Raw genomic sequence first — 23052 nt, forward strand, 5'->3', positions numbered from 1 at the left:
CAACATATGGGTGAGTGCCAAAGCTCACTGTGAAGGAGGGGGTGGTGGTCTAGAGGCAGTCTCCAGGAATCTGTGAAGGATAGCCCTGGCAAATCTGTCCTGGCTCTGGAAATGTGGTCTAACTTATAATGTTTGGTGAAGGTGTGCACTGATGACCAAGTAGCCGCTTCAAGATCCAAAAAAAATCCAAATCCCTGAAGAAGGCTCCTGAGGAAGCCATAGCCCTGATGGAGTTTGCTTTAACAGTACCTTGCAGGGATTTCCCATGGTATTTGTAGCAGAAGGTGATGGCTTTGGAAATCCAGGTAGAGAAGGTGGAAGGCGGCAGAGTTGGTCAGCCTGTCTGATAGGCTTGGTTTTATGCAGATAAAACATGAGTTGTCTGTGAACATCCAGGGAGTGAAGTACTCCCTTCACTGTCCCCCTGTGGGTTAGGGAAGAAGGCAGGTAGGTGGATGGCATGATTCAGGGAGAGATCATTCACCACCTTGGGCATGAATGAAGGGTTAGTTCTAACAGTAACCCTGTCATTGTGGAAAACTAGGAAAGCTGGGATAGCCATGAGGGCTTGCACCTCTGACAATCTTCTGGCTGAGGTCACGGCCACGAGTAGTACAGTTCCCCATGTACAGGATATTAAGGAAGCTTTGTCTGCTGGCTCAAATGGAGGAAGCGTGTGCTTTTCCAAAACATAGTTAAGGTCCCATGGAGGTTGAGATGGTTTCCTGGGGGCCTCAGGTGAAGGACCCCTTTGAGAAAAAGCTTAGCTGGGAGTCTGGATGCTAGAGAGGGGTCCAGAGGAAGGTATGCTGAGATTGCAGACAAGTGAGCTTTAATGGAAGAGTAGACCAATCCTGTCTGCAGTAGCTCACACAGGTAAGACAGAACTAGAGGGGTCTCACTTGCAAGCAGGTCCAACTGTCTTTTGTGACACCATATGGAAAATCACTTCCACTTCAAAAGGTAAGATTTTCTTGTATTCAGTTTCCTGGCCTCTTGCAGGAGACTGAGCACATCCTCATTGTAAAGGTGTCTGAAGGGAATCAGAATCCTATCAACCACAGGGTGAGGTGCAGTAACTGTCACTGTGGGTGTATTTGGGATCCCTTGTGCTGTGCGAGAAGGTTCACTCTGAGGGACAATTTGTGGTGATTGCCCTTGGAGAGTTGCAGAAGTAGGGGGAACCAATGCTGTCTTCACCAGTAGGGAGTCACCAACAAGATTTTTGGTCTGTCTTGCTGTATTTTCAGCAGGACCTTCTGGATGAATGGGAAGGGGGGAATGCAGAGGAACTTCCCCTTCCAAGATATTGAGAAGGCATATGTTGCCAGTGCCTGAGGATGTGTATCCTGGTGCAGAATCTAGGAAGCTACCTGTTGATGGAGGAGGCAAACAGATCTATTTGAGGTGTACTCCACCAGTAGACCAGATCCAGGAAGACATCCCTGTGAAGCATACATTCATGGTTGTTTGTGATGGTTCTGCTGAGACAGTTTACCTGGGAGTTCTATAGAGAGGGAATGTAGACCAGATGCAAGGTCACTCCCTGTGAGGTGGCCAGTTCCCATACTAGAAGAGTTAGTCTGCAAAGTAAGACTTGGTCCCTCACTGTTTGTTGAGATACCACAGAACTGTGGTATTGTCTGTGAAAATCTTTAGTCGACCTTGCTGTAGATAGGGTAGGAAGGCTCTTAGGGCTAGGAGAATTGCCCTCATCTCTTGAACACTGATGTGTTCTTGTGTGTGTGTGGCTCTGGCCACAGACCCTGCACTTTTTGATGGCTCAGAGTTGCTCCCCAGCCCAAGTCTGAGGCATCTGTGTGCATGATCTGTGTGGGTAGGGGTGGTTGGAGGGGAGGACCTGGATTGAGGGTCACTTGTGTCAACCACCACTGGATTTCCAGTTTGAGGCATGGTAGGGGAGGAACCCTGTACTCCAAGGGGTGGGAGTGTTGGATCCAGACTAATGAAAGGTACCACTGTAACTATCTCATATAAAGTCTTGCTAATGGTAACATGGGGATAGTTGCTGCCATGTAGCCCATGAGCATGAGGTACTGCCTCACTGTCAATTATGTTGACTGACGGACCAGAAGTAGGAGTTCTTTCAAGTTTTCTACCTTTTGGAGGGGAAGGTAGGCTTTCATGAAGTCTGTCCGAATTCTGCACCCCAAGAAGACAATGTTTTGAGTAGGTTCCAGGTGGGATTTTGGGTAATTTATCTGGAATCCCAGAGACTGTAGGAGGGAAATAAGGCATATATGTTGCAAGAGGGTTTATTTGTTGCCTGCCTGTATCAGCAGGTCACCCAGGTAAGGAAATATCTGGATTTCCTTTGTCCTGCAGAAGGCAATCACTGGAGCCAACCATTTGGAGAAAACCCTGGGTGCAGTGGAAAGCCCAAAGGGCAAGGCAGAGAAATGAAAGTGAGAAGAGCCCACCAGGGACTTCAAGTACTTCCTAAAAGTGGGCCTTATGGGTATGTGAAGGTAGGCATCCCTTATTTCTAAGGTGGCCATAAACCCCTGGGGAATCAGAAGGGGGAAAAGGGTTGGTAAGGTCAACATCCTGAAGGTTGGAACCTTTAGGAATAGGTTGAGACACGAGAGATCCAGAATTGGTCTCCAAGGACCATCTTTTCTTGGAACCAAGAAAATCCTGGAGTAGAATCCTCTCAGCAGCTTGGGGCACTGGTTTGATGGTGCCTTGAGCCAGCAGAGTTTGCAGCACTGGCTGCACGAGGTGTAGCTGTTTTGGAGATTGTGGGATACCCTTTCATTTTGGGGGCATACGCCAGGTCATGAAATACCCATTTTGAAGGATTGAAAGGACCCATTTGTCTGAGGTGATGGATGCCCACACAAGGGAGACACAGAGAGGTGTACCAACAGAGGAAGAGAGGTGGGAGGAGGAGGGGAGTTATAACGCTGGCAGGTAGTCAGATGCTACCTGCCCTGTCTTGAAAGGGCAGCCTCTGGTTACAGGATGGTATAGCTCTAGTTGGAGGGGGTTGCTTTCTGGTAGGTTTTCTAGACCTTGAGGGTGCATCAGTGTGAGAATGTTTTCTAATGAACTGGGTTTTAGCTGGGTAGTTCCCTTGGAATTTTGGAATAGGGGAGACTAGTAGGCATTTCAAATCTTGCATTTCTTTCCCCCTTTTGCTGAAGTGACTTAAATCAGCCACATTTGCACCAAACAAAGCTGTGTTGTCCAGGGGGCATCAATCAGCTTTGCCCTGAAAACATCTGGAAGGAGCTGGAAGCATAGCCAGGAGTACCTTCTTAAGGCAGCTGCTGATGCTGCTGACCTTGCTGAGGCTTCAAGCAGCATCATAGCGGCACTTTGAGTGCCTGGTGACCTGGGAGGTGAGAGCCAGAAGGGAAGACAGTGAACTTTGGCAGCACAATCTGGTGTATCAGCCAGTTCCTTGGAGGTTTAAGGCATATTTAACCATGTGTGTCTGGTAGTTAGTAGCTCTGAAGTAGAGTAGCAGAGGTGTAAATTTTCTTACCCAGATGCTCCGTTGTTTTGCCGTCTTTGTCAGCAGGAAGGCTAGTGGTGGTGGGTAAACGTTTAGATGCCTTATCTGTAGAAATGAGATGGTGGCAAGGTCTGCTGGTGGACACTTAAGGAGATACTTGGCTGTGTCAGGGACTTTATAAAGTCTTATCACATCTGCGTGGAGCAGGTGGTTGAGAGTCAGACTTTAAGGCTGCTGAGGAAAAGGCATCCAGGAAGGCAGGCAGAATTGGGGAAATCCATCTGAATGAGGTCATAATACCTTTTTTTGAACCTCGATCATTTCATCTTGGATATTGTTTCCCCAAAGATCAAATCCTCAGCTGGGGAGTCAGGGTCAACAGATTTTTCCTCTGGGGAACCATACCCCAATGGAGAAGAAAGCTGGGAAGTGTATGAAAGAGATTCTTCAGATGAAGATTCTGAGAGATCTTCCTCTTCCCTAAAGGTTGGGTCTGTAATTCGGGGCCTTGGACTCAGAATTGGAGGTGGAATGTTAGCAGTCCCTGCAGTAGTACGTAGGGCCATGAAGGCATTAAAACAGACTTTGGATGAAAGCCTGCCAGTCAGGCAAGCTTTCAGCTGGAGTAGAGAAATGCTTCCTTTTATCCTTCTTTTTTAAAGGCCTGGCAGGCATCTGAAAGGAGGAAGGCCTGAAATCTGGAGACTGTACGGAACTGGAAGGATTCGACGGACCTACTGAAAGCGCTGGTTCTCTCCTGGCATCAGAAACTGATGTCGGAAAAGCCTCTACAGATGTGCCCTCCATGTGGGATTGTGCAACTTCCATGAAGGTACCCACTATATCCAAGGTGGCGTAGCCCGATTCCTCTACCAGGCCGACATCGGCCACAGGCTGAGGGTTGGATGCAAGAGGTGCAATGGTGGTGGTAGGCCACAGAGTCCTGGCTTTCTTTTTTGGCAGTTCAGTAGGTACATCGGAGGAACCCTCTATCCTTAAAGTTATTTGTTTTAACCTTTGATTCTCTAAACAGTTAAGCACATGCAGACAGCTGCGCAAGGTTTTGGGCACAAACGTCTGACAAATGGAGCAGGCCTTGTAATCGTGCGACCATCCTAAACAAGGGAGACACTGATCGTGGGCATGCTTGTGAGGTATCTGATGGCCGCACTTACACTTGCCCTTTCTGGATGACATGAACAGACATTAAAAGAAAGAAAAGGACTGAAAGGCTCCCCAACGGGGCACTTATCTGATTTCTTGAATCTGATGGCCGTGAAGGCAGGAACACCTGGCGTTCGACTGGTGGCTGAGAAGTTCTGAGAGCTGGTGCATGCAGATGTCACTTTTATGGCCCACATTCCCTGAGCCACATCAGACGTCCCAAGCACCATACAGTGACAGAAAACTTTTATATACTGGCTGGATGTTTGTGGTGCAAGAGGAGTAAACCCATATGTTGAATACTGCAAAATGGGAATAGAAGGACATCTGCCCTAATCTCCAGGACTTGGATGTGCAGCTTGGTCTCTGCTTCAGACCACGTGCCTTAGATCGTCTGTCCCTGAAAATGCCCCCCCCCCCTAATAGAGAAGCATTCTTGGTCACTGTGGCGCTGGGGGGGGGGGTCCTGCCTGCCATCAGATCTGGAGACCAAATCCACCAGAGAAGATGATGTTTGCACACTGATGTGAAGCTAATCGGAGCGGACATTGAATGGACCAGGGGGGACCACTGTACAGCTAGAGTCCACTGCAAAACCCTCATATAGATCTTGGCCAACGGCACCAGGTAGATACCTACCGCCATGGACCCTAGGTATCTGAGCAAAAGGTGGGCCTAGTGATGAGACAGGTTGAGAAGAGATTGGACATGACAGCTGATGAGATGTACCCTCTGGGGCGGGAGAGCTGCAATTTCTGACAGTGTGTCCAAATGAATCCCGATGAACTCTAGACTTTGGAATGGAGTGAGATTGGATTTGTGAAGATTCACTGTGATACTTCACTGGTTGAAAAGTTGTAGAAGATATTGCAAAGCAGTGGTCAGATGATGCTTCATGGAAGCCATGAGGAGCCAATTGTGAGAGATGCAATTACAATAAGAACCTAGAATCCTTGCTGTCTCAGTCACAAGCCAGTACATCTGACACTAAGAAGATCGTCTGCACAAACACAACAAACACTACCACCTCTACCACCACCCACACCTGTACAACAAACTACTACATATGCAAAGGTTCTCAACAAAAACATACCTAAACAAAACAGACCTCCGAAGCAAAAACACACATGCATGTCACAACCTACAGCACCAAGCACCACACACAGTACACATCCCTGTGTCTCACAGCCTCTAAGACCCAGCCACAAACCCAACATACTAATCATAGGAGACTATTGTGAGACACACAGATGAGCCACTCACCAAACTAGACAAGGAGAAAGTCACAGTAAGTTGCTTGTCAGGTGCTAGAATCCACCATATCACGCATGCACTCAAGTCTCTTAACAACAGGTATTTCTATGACTCTATCATAGTCCATGTTGGTGTGAATGACTTGAGATGTACCTCTCTCTATATGAAGAGAGACATGATTGAGCTTGCTGAATGCGTGTCCCAGGCAGGTATGTCCCTAGCCTTAAGCAGCAACCTACAGTCACCTAGAATGATGCCTCAATACAAACAGAAAATGATGGACTTTAACAACTGGCTTAGTTTCTGGTGTCATTCCAAGGGGATCCAGTACCTGACAGTCTGGGAGGACATGACTGACAGACCACGATGCTTTGCCAGAGATGGCCTTCATCTGTCTTTCCCTGGGCTTCAGGCTTCTGACAAAGGCTCTTACCCTCCACCATAGTGCATTTTTTAAGCAAAGCCATGAGCACAAAAATTATCAACATGAAAAATTCTTCTAAATGAAATTTAAAGGTCATGCTGCTAAACACTAGGAGTCTTAGCATGAAACTGTACTCATTGCAAGCATTCCTCAACCTGGAGGATGATGACATTTGTGCAGTCACTGAAACCTGGATCAAAGCTGCAGAGAGCGCCCCGGCCGTACCAGTTTACTCATCCTACCATACTTGCAGACCCCAAATGGAGGGCTACTAAGCCAAAGGAGGTGGAGTTTCAATATTTATCAAAGACGCACACCTCCAGGCTGGTCAAACAGTACGATGCACAGGAGACACTCCAAGTGCAGTTAACTGTTGACAAAACACCTATTCAAATCATAGTTAGCAACAGACCCCCAATCATGACTCGGGACGCCCACTCCACCTATCTGGACTTACTGAATCCATCAAGATTCAACCCTCTACCCTGATCCAGGGTGACTAACTACCCAACCATGTAGTGGAAGACCTATTTGAGTCCAAACATGAATGCTCACAGATTTCTTGACTTTGTCAATGCCAATGCATTGGATGAGCTCGTTGACACCCCCACGAGAGGTGAAAATATCCTGGACCTGGTACTAACCAACATGAGTAGCCACTGTAGCACCCCTACAGTGTCATCCCCCTTGGTATGATCCGACCATAAAGCGATCACTTTAGAAGCCACCATCTCCCATGACTCCCCCCCCACCCGTCAGGGTCAAACAAAAAAAAACTTTTCCAAAGCGGACTACAATCTCCTGAGAGCAGGTATAAGCAGCTTCACAGCCACCAACCCTTAAGTTGGAACTAGCACTAATGTCCAAGCCTACACCACAAAACTATGAGCACCTACATAGCTGTATGGACTCAGCAATACCTGACAGAACCAAATCATCTTCCTCAAAGAAGAGTAAACATGTGTGGTAGACAGCAGCAATAAACAAACTCAATAATAAAAGGAACAAAAAATTATTGTCCAGGACCAAGAAGGAGTAGGTGCCAAGTTGGAAGCAATCTCTCCTTTGTCTGAACAAGCAAATAATACCTTACCCCCTTAGCCTACAATCACATCTCCCCTATGAGAACAAACATATTGTAAATAACTTAAGTTTAATCCATTTGTACATACCTACTCTCTATTGTCTTTGACTTAACATCTATTTTAGCAAGTATAGAGACTAAAAATTGTAAACCCATATGAATTATTATATATTGTTCTGCTTTAACTTCTAATTGTATTAATACTTACTTTGGCTTATATGTATTCTTCTTGTACTTTAACAAACTGTTTTTTTATATATTGTATCTATGGAGCTTTTCTCCCCAGGACTCCACTGAAAATGGGCTCATTCGGCCCAATGGACCATCCTGGCAAACAAACTTCAAATAAATAAATAAATAAGGTCAATGGTGAAATCCTCTTAAGGCTAACTTCAAGTCCAAATTGGCCACATCCACTAAGGACAATCACAAGGCCTTCTTCACATACGTCCATAATCTCAAATGTAACACCCAAATCTACTCTGAAATGGTGGTAGAGAAGATCACATACACAAATGCAGTAGATATAGCCAACCTGCTGGCAGACAGGTTCAGTGAAATATTCACCTCCCTGTCCCCCCATCAGTAATCCACGACATCCCCAGCACCTGCCCCACTCCCCTCATCACCAGGGAGCAGGGTCTTTAATGCCCTCTCAAAGGCAAAAAATACAATCTCCATGGAAACTGACAACCTCCCTGTCTGCATTCTACATGAACTCAGGCATGAGCTTTCAGCTCCATTAGGCACACTATTCAACCAAAGCCTGCGCACTGGCTTCATCCCAGCCAAATTGAGGACAGCTATTTTCATCCCTCTACACAAAGGTCCACTGACCCAGACAATTATAGGCCCATCTACCTAACTAGCCTAATCTGCAAGGCCATGGAACGCATTATCATGGACCTTATAAACAAGGACATTGGCAACCTCCAAATGCTTGATCCCACACAGTTTGGTTTTGTCAAAGGGAGATCATGCCTATTAAACTCGGTCAACTTCTTCGAAACAGTCATCAAAGCCACGGATGAAGGAAGGTGGTGCACACCGCCTACCTTGACCTAGGCAAAGCCTTCGACACTATTCCCCACTCGGGAATAATAGATAAACTTTCCCAGCTGAGCATTAACCCGTATGTTACCAGACGAGAAGCTAAATGGCTCACTGATAGAACCCAATCAGTCAAAATAGGGGAAGCCACCTCTAGTAGTAGACTCATAACGAGCACTGTACCCCAAAGATCGGTCTTGGGGCCTCTACTGTTTGGGATATACTTTTCTGAGATGCAAGCCAACAAAAGAGCTCTGTGGCTGACCAAGTTTGCAGATGACGGTCTTAAATTCCCCTAGTGATGTGAACATCCTCCAAGAGGGCCTTACCCAAATTAATGAGTGGTGCCAGGAGCATGGCCTCCAACTGAATGCCAAGAAATGCATCATTATCCTCTTTGGGGAAAATGGCATCCCCATTAATTATCACATTAATAACAATGTACTAAGCATGTAAGTGGTCATGAAGGACTTGGGCATCCAGGTTGACAGCAACCTAACTTTTGACCACCACATTGCCTCCGTTGTACAGAAGGCTTTCTACATGGTCCACCTCATAAGTAAGGGTATTTCATCTAGGAACAAGGAGGTCAAAACAGCCCTGTACTCCTCTTTTATCAGACCCATTATAGAGTAGAGTGCCCCCTTTGGCATGTACCTTGCCAAGCACATGCAGCAGCAGGAAGACCACAGAGGTTCGTAACCAGGAAAATTTAGGGTTTCAAACAGCTGTCTTATACAGATAGGCTAAAAGCACTGTCCTTCTACTCAGTCTCGTACAGACGGCTCAGAGGTGACCTGTGTCTGGAATACAAGGCCATCTTAGACCTAGCCTTCATTTAGTTGCTGCATATTCATAAGTCAAACCTGGTCCATGACATTAATAGAACATGTTTGTGGGATAGATTTGTGTCCCAGAGACTTCCCAGTCTGTGGAACAGGCTCCCTCTCCATGTTAAGCAGAGTACCTCTCTAGTCCTCTTTAACAGAACCTGGACGACTGGATGGGAAACAGAAAATACACCCCTGGGATCCCACCTGTGCCCCTGCTAGACAGGGGAAACAGGGGCTGACTTTGTGAGAACTTGGGAAAAATTCTTGGCTGGGCTTATAAGGGCCTGCGGGCCAATAGCCTAGTATCATCCTATGAACCTATAAGATAGGGAAACACCTGGAATCCTTGCAGTCTCACGTGAGCTGTGACCACTGCCATACACGAACACCCGACGGGCTGTGGTGAAACCAAAGGGCAGGGCTTGAAACCGATAATGATGGGGCCCTACTCGAAAGCAGAGATACCTCCTGGAGTGCCTGTCTATTCTAATGTAATAGTATGCATCCTAGAGATCCACGGGGCACATCCAATCATCCTTGTGTAACAAGGGCACGATGGACAGAACAGTGACCATCTGGAACTTTGACTTCTTGACCGAGAGGTTGAGTTTGCTGAAGTCCAGGATGGGACACATGTCCCCCATAATTTTCAGCATCGAAAAGAAGCGTAAGTTCGGGATTCTCATCCTGGTGGGACCTCTGGGATGTCTCTCTTCTGAAGAAACCTGAGCACTTCTTCCTGAAGTAGCTCCCTCTGATGGGGTGGTGTGCCAGGGAGGAATTTCATGACAGGAGGATTCTGGGAAAAGGGAATAGAATAACCCCTGGATAACAAACTAACTACCAACTAATTGCACTACAACTAACTCTAGCCAAAAAGAGACAAAAAGAAAGTACTTATCCCCACAACAGGAGCCGAGCCAAGAAACCTGCGTCTGTAGCTGAAAAGAGGCAAACGAGATCTGGGGGGTGGGGGTTAGAAGCCAGCAAGGAATCATGGGAGTGGGAGGAGCTCAAGCCTTGAAGCTGTCTGTAAAGAGCTGGCTCGGATCCGATGTTGGATTCAAGAACCAAGAGTGAGGAACAGTGACATGGATAACATCAGATCATTTGTTTACCAGGGAGGTCTGACTGGGCTATTAGCCCATTTTCACCGAAGGCCCGGGGACAAGTAGACAGTAAACAATACAAATTGGAAAATATGAAGGTCTCTCCAAACACCATTATATTAGACGACTTCAACTACCCAAACATAGACTGGGAGCATTACTCTAGCTCCAACACCCTAGCCCAAAGGTTCCTAGAATTTATAAACTCAAATGCTATGGAATAACTTGTTACCACTCCCACAAGAGGGGAAAACATACTGGACCTGATCATCACCAACATGGGGACTCTATGCTCCAGACCAGAAGTGTATCCCTCACTGGTAAGATCAGACCATAAACTAATCTCACTGGATATTCACATCCCGACCCCACCCCTGCCCAGAAAATCACAGTGAAAAACTTCTCTAAAGCAAATTTCACACTCCTCAAAACCGAGGTGGAATCCTTCAAAGCCCCGGGCCTGTGGAAAATACAGCCCAGACCGCAGAATCCTTTATAAACGCATTCTATGAACACCTTCAGGAATGCATGGATCATCGATCCCGAATAAAACCAAGACCCAATCCTCCAAAGGCAGACGTCCTGTCTGGTGGACCCTAGCCATAAACAAACTATACAATAGAAGGAGGAAGCTACTAAATGATAGAGCAAAATCCCAAAAGGGAAGGCATCACTGATCAGTATTAGCAAAAACTACGGGCACTCATAAAATTGTCTAAGGCCAGCTTCGAGAGAAAAATTGCACAGGACACTAAGGATAATCACAAGGCTTTCTTTAGTTATGTTAGGAACCTGGGTGGTAATTCCCAGATATGCTCAGAATTAGTCCAAAATGACAAAAAATACATTGAACCCACAGACATTGCCAACATCCTAGCTGACAGGTTCAGCGCAAACTTCTCCCCCCCCCTCCCCACCAAAAGGGCAAATATCTATCCCAGCAGAGTGCTGCCCCCCCTGACATCTCAGATGCTCAGGTAAGAGCCGCCCTCTCCAAAGCAAAAAACACAGCATCAATGGGACCAGACGGTATCCCAGGCTGCGTCCTACATGAACTCCAAGAAGAGCTAAACCCAAACATAAAACTACTGTTCAATCTCAGCCTTACTACAGGATATGTGCCCAAAGAGTGGTGTACAGCAACAGTGGTCCCTCTCCATAAAGGTGGTGCCTCAACGGATCCTGGAAACTATCGCCCCATAAGCCTGACTAGCTTAGTCTGCAAAGCTATGGAAAGGATTATCATGGACCTCATATATTGGGGACCTGCAGACACTGGATCCTACCCAGTTTGGCTTTGTTAAGGGCAGATCCTGCCTTTTAAACCTGGTTGATTTCTTTGAAACACTCACCAAGGCGATTGACGAGGGGAAGGTGGTCCACACAGCCTACCTGGACCTCGCTACAGCCTTCGATACAATACCCCACTCGGGCATTATAGATAAGCTCACCAGCTTAAATATAAACCCCTATGTCACTAGATGGATTGCAAACTGGCTCAAGGACAGAACCCACATGGTTAGAATTGCTGGAGCCATGTCAGACTCTAAACCAGTTACAAGTGGTGTCCCACAAGGCTCAGTCCTGGGACCTCTCTTGTTCGGTATATATTTCTCGGAGGTACAGGCCAACACGGAAGGACTGTGGCTGACCAAGTTCGCAGATGACTGCAAACTGGGCACCATAATCGACTCTCCAGCTGACACAAGCATCCTCCAAAAGGGCCTCATAGAAACAGACAACTGGTGCCAGAGCCATGGCCTCAAGCTAAATGCCAAAAGTGTATAGTCATCCCTTTGGCAAAACAAAGTACCCACAAATTACCACATAGGTGGTAATCCATTAAGTACAGAAGAAGTAATTAGGGACCTGGGGACCCAAGTTGATAGCAATCTCTCATTTGACAACCACGTGGCCAAAGTGGTTAGAAAAACATTTTATATAGCCCACCTAATCATGAAGGGTTCACATCTAGATCAGGGAGGTCATCGTGCCTCTTTACTCATCCCTCATCAGGCCCATAATTGAGTACAATGCCCCTTTTGGGATGTACCTTACCAGACACTTGCAGCAACTGGAAAGACCCCAAAAGTACCTCACCAAGAGGATCAAAGGGCTCAAACAGATGCCATATGCTGCCAGGTTAAAGAAACTCCAGCTCTACTCAGTGGCATACCGCCTGTTCAGAGGCGATCTGTGCCTGACGTATAAAGCCATGTCCAACCCGGAATTAATGGACATGCCGCACCTCAGAAAATCCAAATCCCATCGAGCTACGCTCGAGAGACTTGAACCTCAGCACTGAAATAAATAGGACATGCTGGAGGGACAGATTCATAACCCAGAGGCTCCCTTCACTCTGGAATAAAATCCCAGTCCAGGTTAGGCAGAGTCCCTCATTGACTCTCCAAGAGGAATCTTGATGAGTGGATGGGAGATCGTAGGTTTACCCCAGGTATCACTTCTGTGTCACTGTTAGACAGAGGCACAGTATACTAACCTCGAAAAAGGGCATAGCAAAATAAATTTAAAATGGGTGGCGAAAGCCAAACACATTCTGGCTAGGCTTATAAATGCCCTAGGGCAGATAGCCTAGTATGAACCTATGAACAATAATAATAAAAATCAAAGTTGCAATGCAATAATATATAATCATGCTTGTCAAATTACATGCATCTTGCATCAAAGCATATTGGATTTTACAGGAGTGTGACTGACACAGTTTGTTTAACAGAGCAATTACACCTTACAGAGTATGAAGTGTTTGATAAAAACAGAGGTTTATAGCTATCTAATGTTGAAGGAGAATCTCAGTAGAGAGAGGAAGGAGGTGAGGAGGTGGGGAGGTGAGAGAAGGTGGGATAGAAAAATGATAAGGGAGAGACTACAGGAAAAAAATGCTTAGCAAATAGATGAGAGGATCAGAGAAGAGGTGAAACAGATGGAGAGTAACTGCTTCAGTGTAGCCAAGGGAGGTATATGAGCAGAGCCAGTTGCGAGTTAGTTAAGCCCTGAGAAGTTGTTTAAACTGGGTTGGGCTGCTAGTGTTAAGGATATGCTGTGGGGTGGAATTCCAGGCTTTGGAAATCTGCTTGGAGGAAAGAGAATCGCCAAAGCTGTTATTAGACATGGTGATCTCTAATAGGGATCTGTCAGTAGCTCTTAGGGTTCTGTTATTTGGGTAAGGCTGGATGAGATTATGGAGAACTGGGCATTTGTCGGGTTTGATTATAATGGCATGGGGTAGCTGTAATTCGATTGAGAGTTAGGAGGTTGGGTAGTTCTAGCCAGTTTAGTTGGCAAAACGCAGTGCAGTGGGGGGATCTATATGATGAATTTGTGGTGAATTTGGCGATTTTGTGGTAGCAGGACTCCAGTCTGGCTAGGTCAGTTTTTGTGAGGTTTGTAAAAATAGGAGAGGTATATAGCAAGTTAGAAAGAAGGTGGGTCCTATCAATGGCTTGCCTGGAGGTGTTAGAGTTTAACTGAGTCTTTATATACTATAGCTATACCACCACATTTCTTTGTTCTATCTAGTCTGTGGACATTGTACCTCTGGGGTAAAATTTCATTGCTATTTAAACAAGATTTTAGCCAAGTTTCTGTTAAAATTGCTACATTAAACTGTACTTACTGTAGTACATTCTTGATTATCCATCTATTTATTACAGTTCCACCATTACGACTTGCAGAAGTCGTGGTTACTATTACCTGTGACTCCAGCAATGCAGTATATTTTGCATAGAGCTCTGGTTTGAAGAATCTTATGTTAGAAAGACCACTAGAATGTATACAATGTATGAACGTTCATATAGCATCAAGGTAAGAAATGTGAGCAATGCTCTGTGCAAACAAATGCAGGTGTAAGAAATATATATATATATATATATATATATATATATATATATATATATATTATATTTATATATATATATATATAGATGCTCTGGATTTTCAGCTAAAATGTGGTAATGCAGAAAAAAAGAGTTGGAAGTAAAAGAAATAAGATGGGAAATTTTATTAAACACATATGTAAAACCAGGATTTAATAAAACTATAACTTGTTTGTTTTAAAATCAAGAGCAATGAGACATTAATTTTGTTTATTGAATGATATGTGCATTTTAATTTGGGATATTTAAGAATGTTGTGTGTTGATCTTAATTAATCTGATAAAGTCTGTGTTAATGTGAAAAACGAAAGTTTACTATTTTTTAATAATGCATTATTCATTCCTTTTACTGCATTTTTTATTTGATTTATTATGGTTGCTGTCTTGCTGTATCTTTTCTGTTTGAATTTTTTGGAGACCTATCTGGAATCACAAGGGGAAACATTGCTACCCGATGTTTAATGGCCTCTTCATTCTTCAACAGGAGAGTTGTTCTTAAAAAAGAGATATGCTGGAGAGAGCCAGCAACAGACATCATACCCTCCATCATGTTCAATGTCTGCGTTGTCTTTTACAGGTGCTCACAATCAGCCTTAAAATGACATCAAGAATTACTTACCTGAGCTCATTACTGGATATCAGCAGCCTAAGCCATAATCCCCCATACAAGTACATTCCTCAGCCTTCTGTCCCATGTACAGCATAAGCACGGTTAAAACGGCAACGAGCCAAAAGGAAGCGCATTGTAGAAGCCATGTTAAGGTTGTTTTTTTTTTTGATCCACCTTGATAACAGATTCAGGAACATCTGCCAACTTCTCCAGGGCTTGACCCATAATGGAAGACTGAAGTCACTGAAACCACTAACACTAAAATAAATAAAAGACAAAGCCACTTCCGTGGAAAAGATTCCACAAAAAATATACCTGTATTTCTTTTCTGGTTAACTCTGATTCTTTTGTTTAGTTTTATTAGAATTCATGCTTAGATATTCCATGAAATGTGTTTCAGTTAAACGTGGTGCAGAAATGTTTTTCCCCTGCCAAGATGACTGTCCTTTCTCCATGGTTGTGTCCCCACCATGCAGTTAGTACATTTAAGTAAGGAGAGTGTTAAGAACCCTACACACACGCGCACACACACACGCACACGCACACACACAAGTATAGGAAGACTTACTTTGTAAAAGCAATGTTTTTGTGGGCTCTTCAAAAGAAGTAGCATTCAATGTCATTAATTCTGATACTGATTTTCAATAAAAGAGGTTTTAAGGGAATTATATGAACGTAATTACTGGGCATACATCCACAGCACAGGTAAAATCCTTCTCACACCCCTGTTGAAATCTCTAGACTTCCAAGGTAAGCAAGTACTGTAGTGGGATCAGTGATGTACACTAATAGATTATACAGCAGTGAGGATGCTTAGTGGACATCTCACTTCACTTTGACGGCAGAACTGCATATGAGACCTATCTTCTTGGCAGAACAGGGACTGGAATCAGAGGGCTTTTCACTTGCACATATGGCATCCTTTAAGTCAGGCTACACAGAGGGGATGACCCATCGCTTTCCATCCTTCTTGCACACAGATTCTAAGTCTAAAAAATCCTGAGCATCTCTCCAAATAAGTCTGTCAGGTAGAAAAACGAGGCAGGGTAGGAGGTATCGAAGTCCCTGTCCCAAACAGAGATGAAGGCCTCATCATCCTGAGTGCCAACCCTTCTTACTGCTTACTGGTATATCAAAATAACAATGCAACACTCCAGTTCTGCAGTCCACCTCCACCAGATTACTGAGGGTCCCTACACTGTACCTTGAAACATTGGGTATTAGCTCCTTTCCTTATCAAGACCTTAACTGTGGAACCCCCCCCCCCAAGAGACAGCACCTCCTGCTAAATGGATTTAACCCTAAAGACATTTTTTATGCTGACATATGACTTAATACAACTAGTCTATACTTAGAACAACTGGGTCATGACAGGCCTGACATCAGTCCTTATTATCAATGGGAATACTCCTGCACCCCCTCCCATGACCAAGTCCCATCACTTGTCAAAGACTGTTTGGTCATTGTTGTGGACCCAAATGGTGAAAGAAGACAAAAGGGAGTCACCATAACACTAGCAGGGTGAGTCATGCACAACATAGCAAGCTTTTGTTGGGGAACTTCAGCAACAATTCTACACAAGCTGACCTGTCATGCTCAGGCTACCAACTGATCAAATGTTGAAGAGACAACACAGGCACTGCAGGATGCAACCTTTCAAGGTTCCCTTTGTGCATTAACCTCCTGCACTCCTCTAGTCATTTACCAAAGGGTGAAACTGCAAATCCCTCACAATCAATGGGAAACTCATTACTTGTAAGGAAGATGAGGAGGTTTTGACCCTGGTGTTTGCCCTCCATTTTCCTTCCTTTTCTCCTAGTGATCTGGCACCAACCCAGTATCACGTGACAGACCATCTTGTCTGTTGCTGCACTCTTTACATCTGCTGTCTGTAAGGAATTCATATATGTCTCTAGCTTTTCTCTTTGCCATCTGCATGTGGCTGGGCTAGAGTGCTGACATCTCTAAATTATCCATGCACAATTCCTCACAGTGACGCATCATGTACCATTGTGAGAACAAAAGAAACATCACTGAAGAGTAAACAAATACAATTTATATTCTACACACAATGCAAATCTGATATGGTAATTTATAGCTCCATGATAACAGACTGACTCTTTTGTGATACACGCACACACGCACACACACACACACACACACACACACACACACATATACACACACACACACACACACACACACATATATACACACACACACAGCTATGATCAGAAAAGAGCAACAGTATTTGACATAAAAAAAATCACTCAAAAAAAAGGTGTACTATTGAGAAGGCAACCCCCCCCTTTCCCCTGATGTGTGTGTGTGTGTGTGTGTGTGGGGGGGGGGGGGGCAACACGCTACACTCCTGTTAATCATCTATACTTTCAGGTCAGTGCATCTCAGAAAATGCAGAATTCCCTTGGATATTGGCAACCTTGGTCTTCCAGGACAAAATCTGGTAATTGCACATTAGTGATCACAAAAAGACCGTTACTCATTAACACCTCGAAAGCATGTCTGGCACTGCAATTTAAACATTATAATGTAAAAAACGGCTCTGTACTGTGACACTGCCAATACTTTTTCTGTCTTTTGCAAAACTGCCCAGTCCTCCCATAGAAATATCAATAAACAGTACAAATGCAGAAATCCTTTTAAGATGTGAAGTTTCAGATTTTCTACTCATTCTGTCCTTTTGTGTTCTCTCATTGCTTACAATATCAGTTTCTTTTTAAATATGAAAATAAACTGGTATACATGTACACAGAGTACCCAACAGCAATCTGGCCACAATCTTACCTTTCCACCACAGGCAATGGTTCCGCCTTGCTGTTTGGCTTGCTCTACTGCAGCCTTATACATCTCCACACTCTGTTTGCTGTGTAGAGGTCCATACAAGGTGTTACCTATAAATATGAAAAACAATGAAGATCAGACAGAATTCAGCACCAGGGCACATGCATATAGTGTTACAAAAATGTATGCTATAAACATTCTGAGTGTAACACCACATCTACCTGTATCAAAAAAAGTTCCTATAAACCCTGAAAAGCACAGTTTTGCTACAATTTAGTATGAATGAAGATATTTAGCAAAGGCTTCTACACTGTACAAAAGCAAAAGTACTTTGCTGTCAGGTGGTTAAGACCTACAGAAAACTTCTACAAACCTTAGGAAGTTATGACACGTACACTGCGACATCAGAAAAGTCTCAGCTAAATGTAAACAAGCAGGTAGGTGTTCTCTCTCTCTCTCATGTCTACTATCCCACTTAAAACATGCAAAAGTCATGCAAAGAAATAAGACTGTACTTGGTCTGCAATAAAAAAACAGAAATTAAAGTCACTCATATAGGTGGAGCAAAGAGTATGCAGCTACTCCCGAAGCTTTACTGTTACAGCAATTTCATACACAATTTTGCTACCACACATTGATGAAGGTTAACCAAAAAGGAGGTTTAGTGAGCAGCTCGCAAACCAGGTTCATATTACGCAACACTAACACATGGAATGAATGTTACAGCAAAAACTACTCGTATATTCACAAAGGGAACTGCACCTCTTATAACACCAGCAATCGCACTCATGTCTAGATGAATAAAAATAAGAAAATTTATTGTAAAAACAACTAAGTGCTTTTGTCCTTAGTGGATCAGGGACTTCATCAGAGATGACACCATCACTGTCGTGCCATGATTTAAATAAATCACCACCAAACAGCGGCCATCTAATGAATAAATAATCTACACATTAAAAGAATTAAACAAATGGACACTACCAAAATATATAGCAACTCAAATAATGTGCATGAGATGTTAAAAAAAAAATGATATATACACACACACACACACCCACACACACACACCCACACCCACAGACATATAAATAATGAAAACATCAATAAGAATTAGTGTATCAAGTGTAACAAAGTATAATGAACAACAGTGCTTAGGACCACAAAAGTTAGTTGGTTTCAAAATATTCATTTAAATACTTTATAAAACAAGTAATTGACATTTTTCACAAATATACCTGTCGTTCATAGTTCACAGCCTGTTGGCCCTAATTTTTAAAACACTACCAATAGAAAGTGAATCACTGAGACCTGGAAGTTTGTGTGCATTAAGTCTCAACTGCCATAGCGGTTCCTTCCCCTTGAAGAATTAATCACCCTATTTGCTACAAAAAATAAAAACTTTTTTTTGAACTTTTTACAACAAACTCTGTGCCTATAAAGGGCATTAGTGGGGTGGCATTTTCTAATATCATATAAATGTCCCCTTATACCCCCCCAAGTCTGTGGTTGGTTTTACCAACATAAAATGCCAGACAAGATGAACAAATAGCAATGTAAACCACAAATGTGGCGTCACAGTTACATCTACCTGGACATGTCAGGCTTCAATTAAATCCGCCCACAACCCGATAGGGACCTTTGTGTATAGATCTACATCATTTACACCTACCACACTTGTTCACCCGGTGAGACCGACCTGTAAACAATTCCCTAAGCTGACCCTCCAAGTTCTTTATAGAATTACCTTTCCTAAAAACTACCACCTCCTGGGAAAACAAAGTTCCATAAGCTCTTAAAAACTTCTATGCATTTACTAATTAGATTGTTAAAAGGCAAAACCAAGGGCAGAGATTTGTCATCAACTCGGATTTGCTGTAACTATGCCCACTTTCCACAGTTATACTTTGTTAGCAAATAAAGATGCAAATCTGGTTGTTCGTTCCTTAAAACTTCCTCTGAAACAGAGAGGAGTAAATAACGGGGACATCCTCTATCCCTTAACATGCACCATAACTTGTGTATTTCTTTCTCAAGAATGTCTTCCCCTGTACTGTTCAAGCTGTGAGAAATCTCTATCAGCCAAAGACATTATCCCACTCCTAGACCAAATTCGGACAGCCCACCAGGGACTGACGGCCTCCATCCATGGTTCATTTTTGGCTGTCCAGAATTCATCATAAAACCCCTTCAACACAAATATAATCTCTGCTCTTCTCCAAAACCAGGCCCAATATCTTGAAACTGCAATAGCCAAACCACTTCCCAAATAGAAGGTCCATATCCATTTTAAAAATCCTATGAAGATCTTTGAAAAAATAATCAACCTTTAACTCACAGAACACATCTCCAAATACCATCTTCTCTCCCAAAAACATTATGGGTTTTGGTCATGTAAGAATGCCTTCCCCACTCACTGGTTACTCAAAGGCACATTATTGGGGCAATGAGCAAACAAATGCTGTCTTGAGTCATCTTCACAGACCTGCCAAGGTTACTTGATGTTGCTGAACACTTTAGAATCATACACCACCTTACAGATATCTGAATTAGCCTTGATAATATTCTCCTGTTCCAAAACATTAACTATTCTAATTTGCACTTCTACCAACACCAAACCACAAAACAAACCTTGAAATACCACCAGAAAGAATAGACCAGGATCCACAAAAAGGTGTATTTTAGCACTTTCGTTTTTAATAAAAACTTCTTCAGAATAACAAGTATAAACAAGCTGACCCTATTTATACACTCACATAAAGCCTTCCCCAAATCCTTGTAAAACAATTAACTAATAAAAATGACATCACAACAATTGCAGTTACAACAATTAATCCTAAAAGGCACACAGTTACATATATCAGAATTCCATGAATAAACGTGCACTGAATACAATACTAAAATAACTACAAATTCAATCATGTAAATATGTAAATGTATACAGTTACGTATGACCTTCAGCTTTTAATTTGAGTATAGAACTAATGGAAATATTACTGTTTAAACCTGGATCTTGCGTTGCATTGGTTCTCAGCTGCCACCTGAGCTCCTTTGCTTCCAGGTAATCATTAAGGGGTCCACCTCTGTCATGTAATGGATATATGGAAATGTTAGATTATTTACAGACTCCCAGTATATATGATGCAATTAAAAGAATTTAAGAGTTACATTAAGCAACAAATTGAGATTTTTTTTTATCTTTGAATAATGGTCAGGTTAGTAAAGTCATATTATGGGACTCCTTAACATGCATTTAAAGATAAAATAGGAAGATGGGCTAGTAGTAGAATGAAAGAGTAGAATAAATAGTTGTTAAAACACAAGATGAAATACTCAAAGCAAGGTCTGAACAACAAAGAAATTTGATAATACATAAGTCATTAAAAGTTAATGACAAATTATGAAACAGTTTTAATGCATAAAGTAGAAATAGCTTTATAAAAACTAAAATTGCACAGTTATGTGATGACTTCAAAAAACCTACACAGATTAGCTAACAGACGCAAGATGTTAGTCAAAAAGGCACAGATCAATCATATCCAAAATCAACACACTAATAAGCTTACTTCAGACACAGAGGAAATGCTTAATATTTAAAACAAAAATTATGAGGACCTTTATAAAGATAAAAATAATCCTGATGATTACGAAATTGCCAAGTATTTAAGAAACTTTTATTAATAAACTTAATGACCAACAAATATCTCTGTTTTATAAGCCTATTACCCTAATACAAGTTAAAAAAGCTTTACTAAAAGGGAAAATGGTAAAGCTCCAGGTTAGATGATTTAACTATGGAATTATATAGTCTGCTTCTGTTAAATATTTTAGAATTAAGTAACATTTTCAGGATAATTCAGAGTGACAAAATAATTCCTCCCTCTGGGAATTTTCTGTAATCTCACTTACACTTAAACAAGGAACTGATAAGTTAGTTTCCTCATAGACCCGTTTCATTATTAAATGTAGACTACAACATATTTATTTCCATCTTTGCTACAAGACTAAGAAGTACTGTAGATAAACTAATTATAAATATCAAACAGGATTTAGAGTCAATAGATTAACATATAACACAAACATGTAATACCCATTTTAGATTAACAAAAGGAATAAACAAGAAATTGGCTATAATTAGTCTAGATATTGAGAGAGCTTTTGATTCTGTAGATTGGAACTATTTGTTTAAACTTTAGAAGTGTTTGCATTTTCAGAACCATTTATTGGAATAGTAAAATACCTGTATAGAGATTCCAAAGCATATGTTAAAACTGAACCTTGCATTTCTCAAGGATTCACTTTAAACTAAGGCACAAAACAAGGATATACTTTGTCCCCTCTACTATTTGCATTAGATATCGAACCTTTAGTTAACAGTATAAGAAGCAATGAAAAAACTGACAAGAGTCTCAATTAACCAGGGTTGTCAATCTAAAATACTGCTTTGTACAGATGATATTTTACTACCTATAGGAGATACAATAAAATTTAAGTTTATTATTATTAAATTTCAGCAGTGATGCTTCTTGAAACAATTTCCTCATCAATTTCTTCAATTTAATACTTTAAAACTTAAATTTTACTGTTAAATCAATTAATAGATAACACATTTAAATATAAATATAATTAGGAAAGAAAAAAACAAATATTTAGGAATAAAAAAATATCAAGATGCGAGTAAGATTATTAATAACTTTGAAAAAATAACTGAAATGTTACCTCTTATTAAAAATGGAATTTTTTTTTTTTACTTTTGAGGATAGGTTAGTACATATTAAAAGGATCACCCAAGGTTTTATATGTACATATAACTATATTATACAGTGGATATAAAAAGTGTACACACCCCTGTTAAAATGCCAGGTTTTTGTGATATAAAAAATGAGACCGCAATAAATAATTTCAAAACTTTTCCCATCTTTTATGTGACCTGTAATCTGTACAATTCAATTGGAAAAACAAATTTAAGGGAAACATATAAAAATAAAAAAAGTACATTAAGCTGGTTGCACAAGTGTGCACACCCTTAAACTAATACTTTGTTGAAGCACCTTTTGATTTAATTACAGCATTCAGTCTTCTTGGTAGGAGTCTATCAGCATGGCACATCTTGACTTGGTAATATTTACCCATTCTTCCTTGCAAAAGCGCTCCATATCTGTCAGATTGCAAGGGCATCTCTTGTGCACAGCCCTCTTTAGGCCACCCCACAGATTTTCTATTTGATTTAGGTCTGGGCTCTGGCTGGGCCATTCCAAAACTTTAATTTTCTAGTGGTGAAGCCATTCTTTTGTTGATTTGGATGTATACTTGAGGTCACTGTTGTGCTGAAAGGTGAAATTCCTCTTCATC

The 23052-nt window shown here is 42.2% G+C and overlaps 1 protein-coding gene across 1 annotated transcript in view; it reads right to left on the bottom strand.

Annotated features, from left to right (window-relative positions):
- The window catches only part of ALDH7A1 (aldehyde dehydrogenase 7 family member A1), a 760748-nt gene that overhangs the window by 181402 nt on the left and 556294 nt on the right, over positions 1-23052 (bottom strand). The window contains exon 13 of the mRNA XM_044060782.1: positions 17707-17813. Within this exon, the coding sequence (XP_043916717.1) occupies positions 17707-17813 (107 nt within the window). The remainder of the gene's footprint in view (positions 1-17706; positions 17814-23052) is intronic.

This window comes from Protopterus annectens, chromosome 2.part0, assembly GCF_019279795.1.
Source record: "Protopterus annectens isolate FY-2018-M chromosome 2.part0, PAN1.0, whole genome shotgun sequence".
NCBI lineage: Eukaryota > Metazoa > Chordata > Ceratodontiformes > Protopteridae > Protopterus > Protopterus annectens.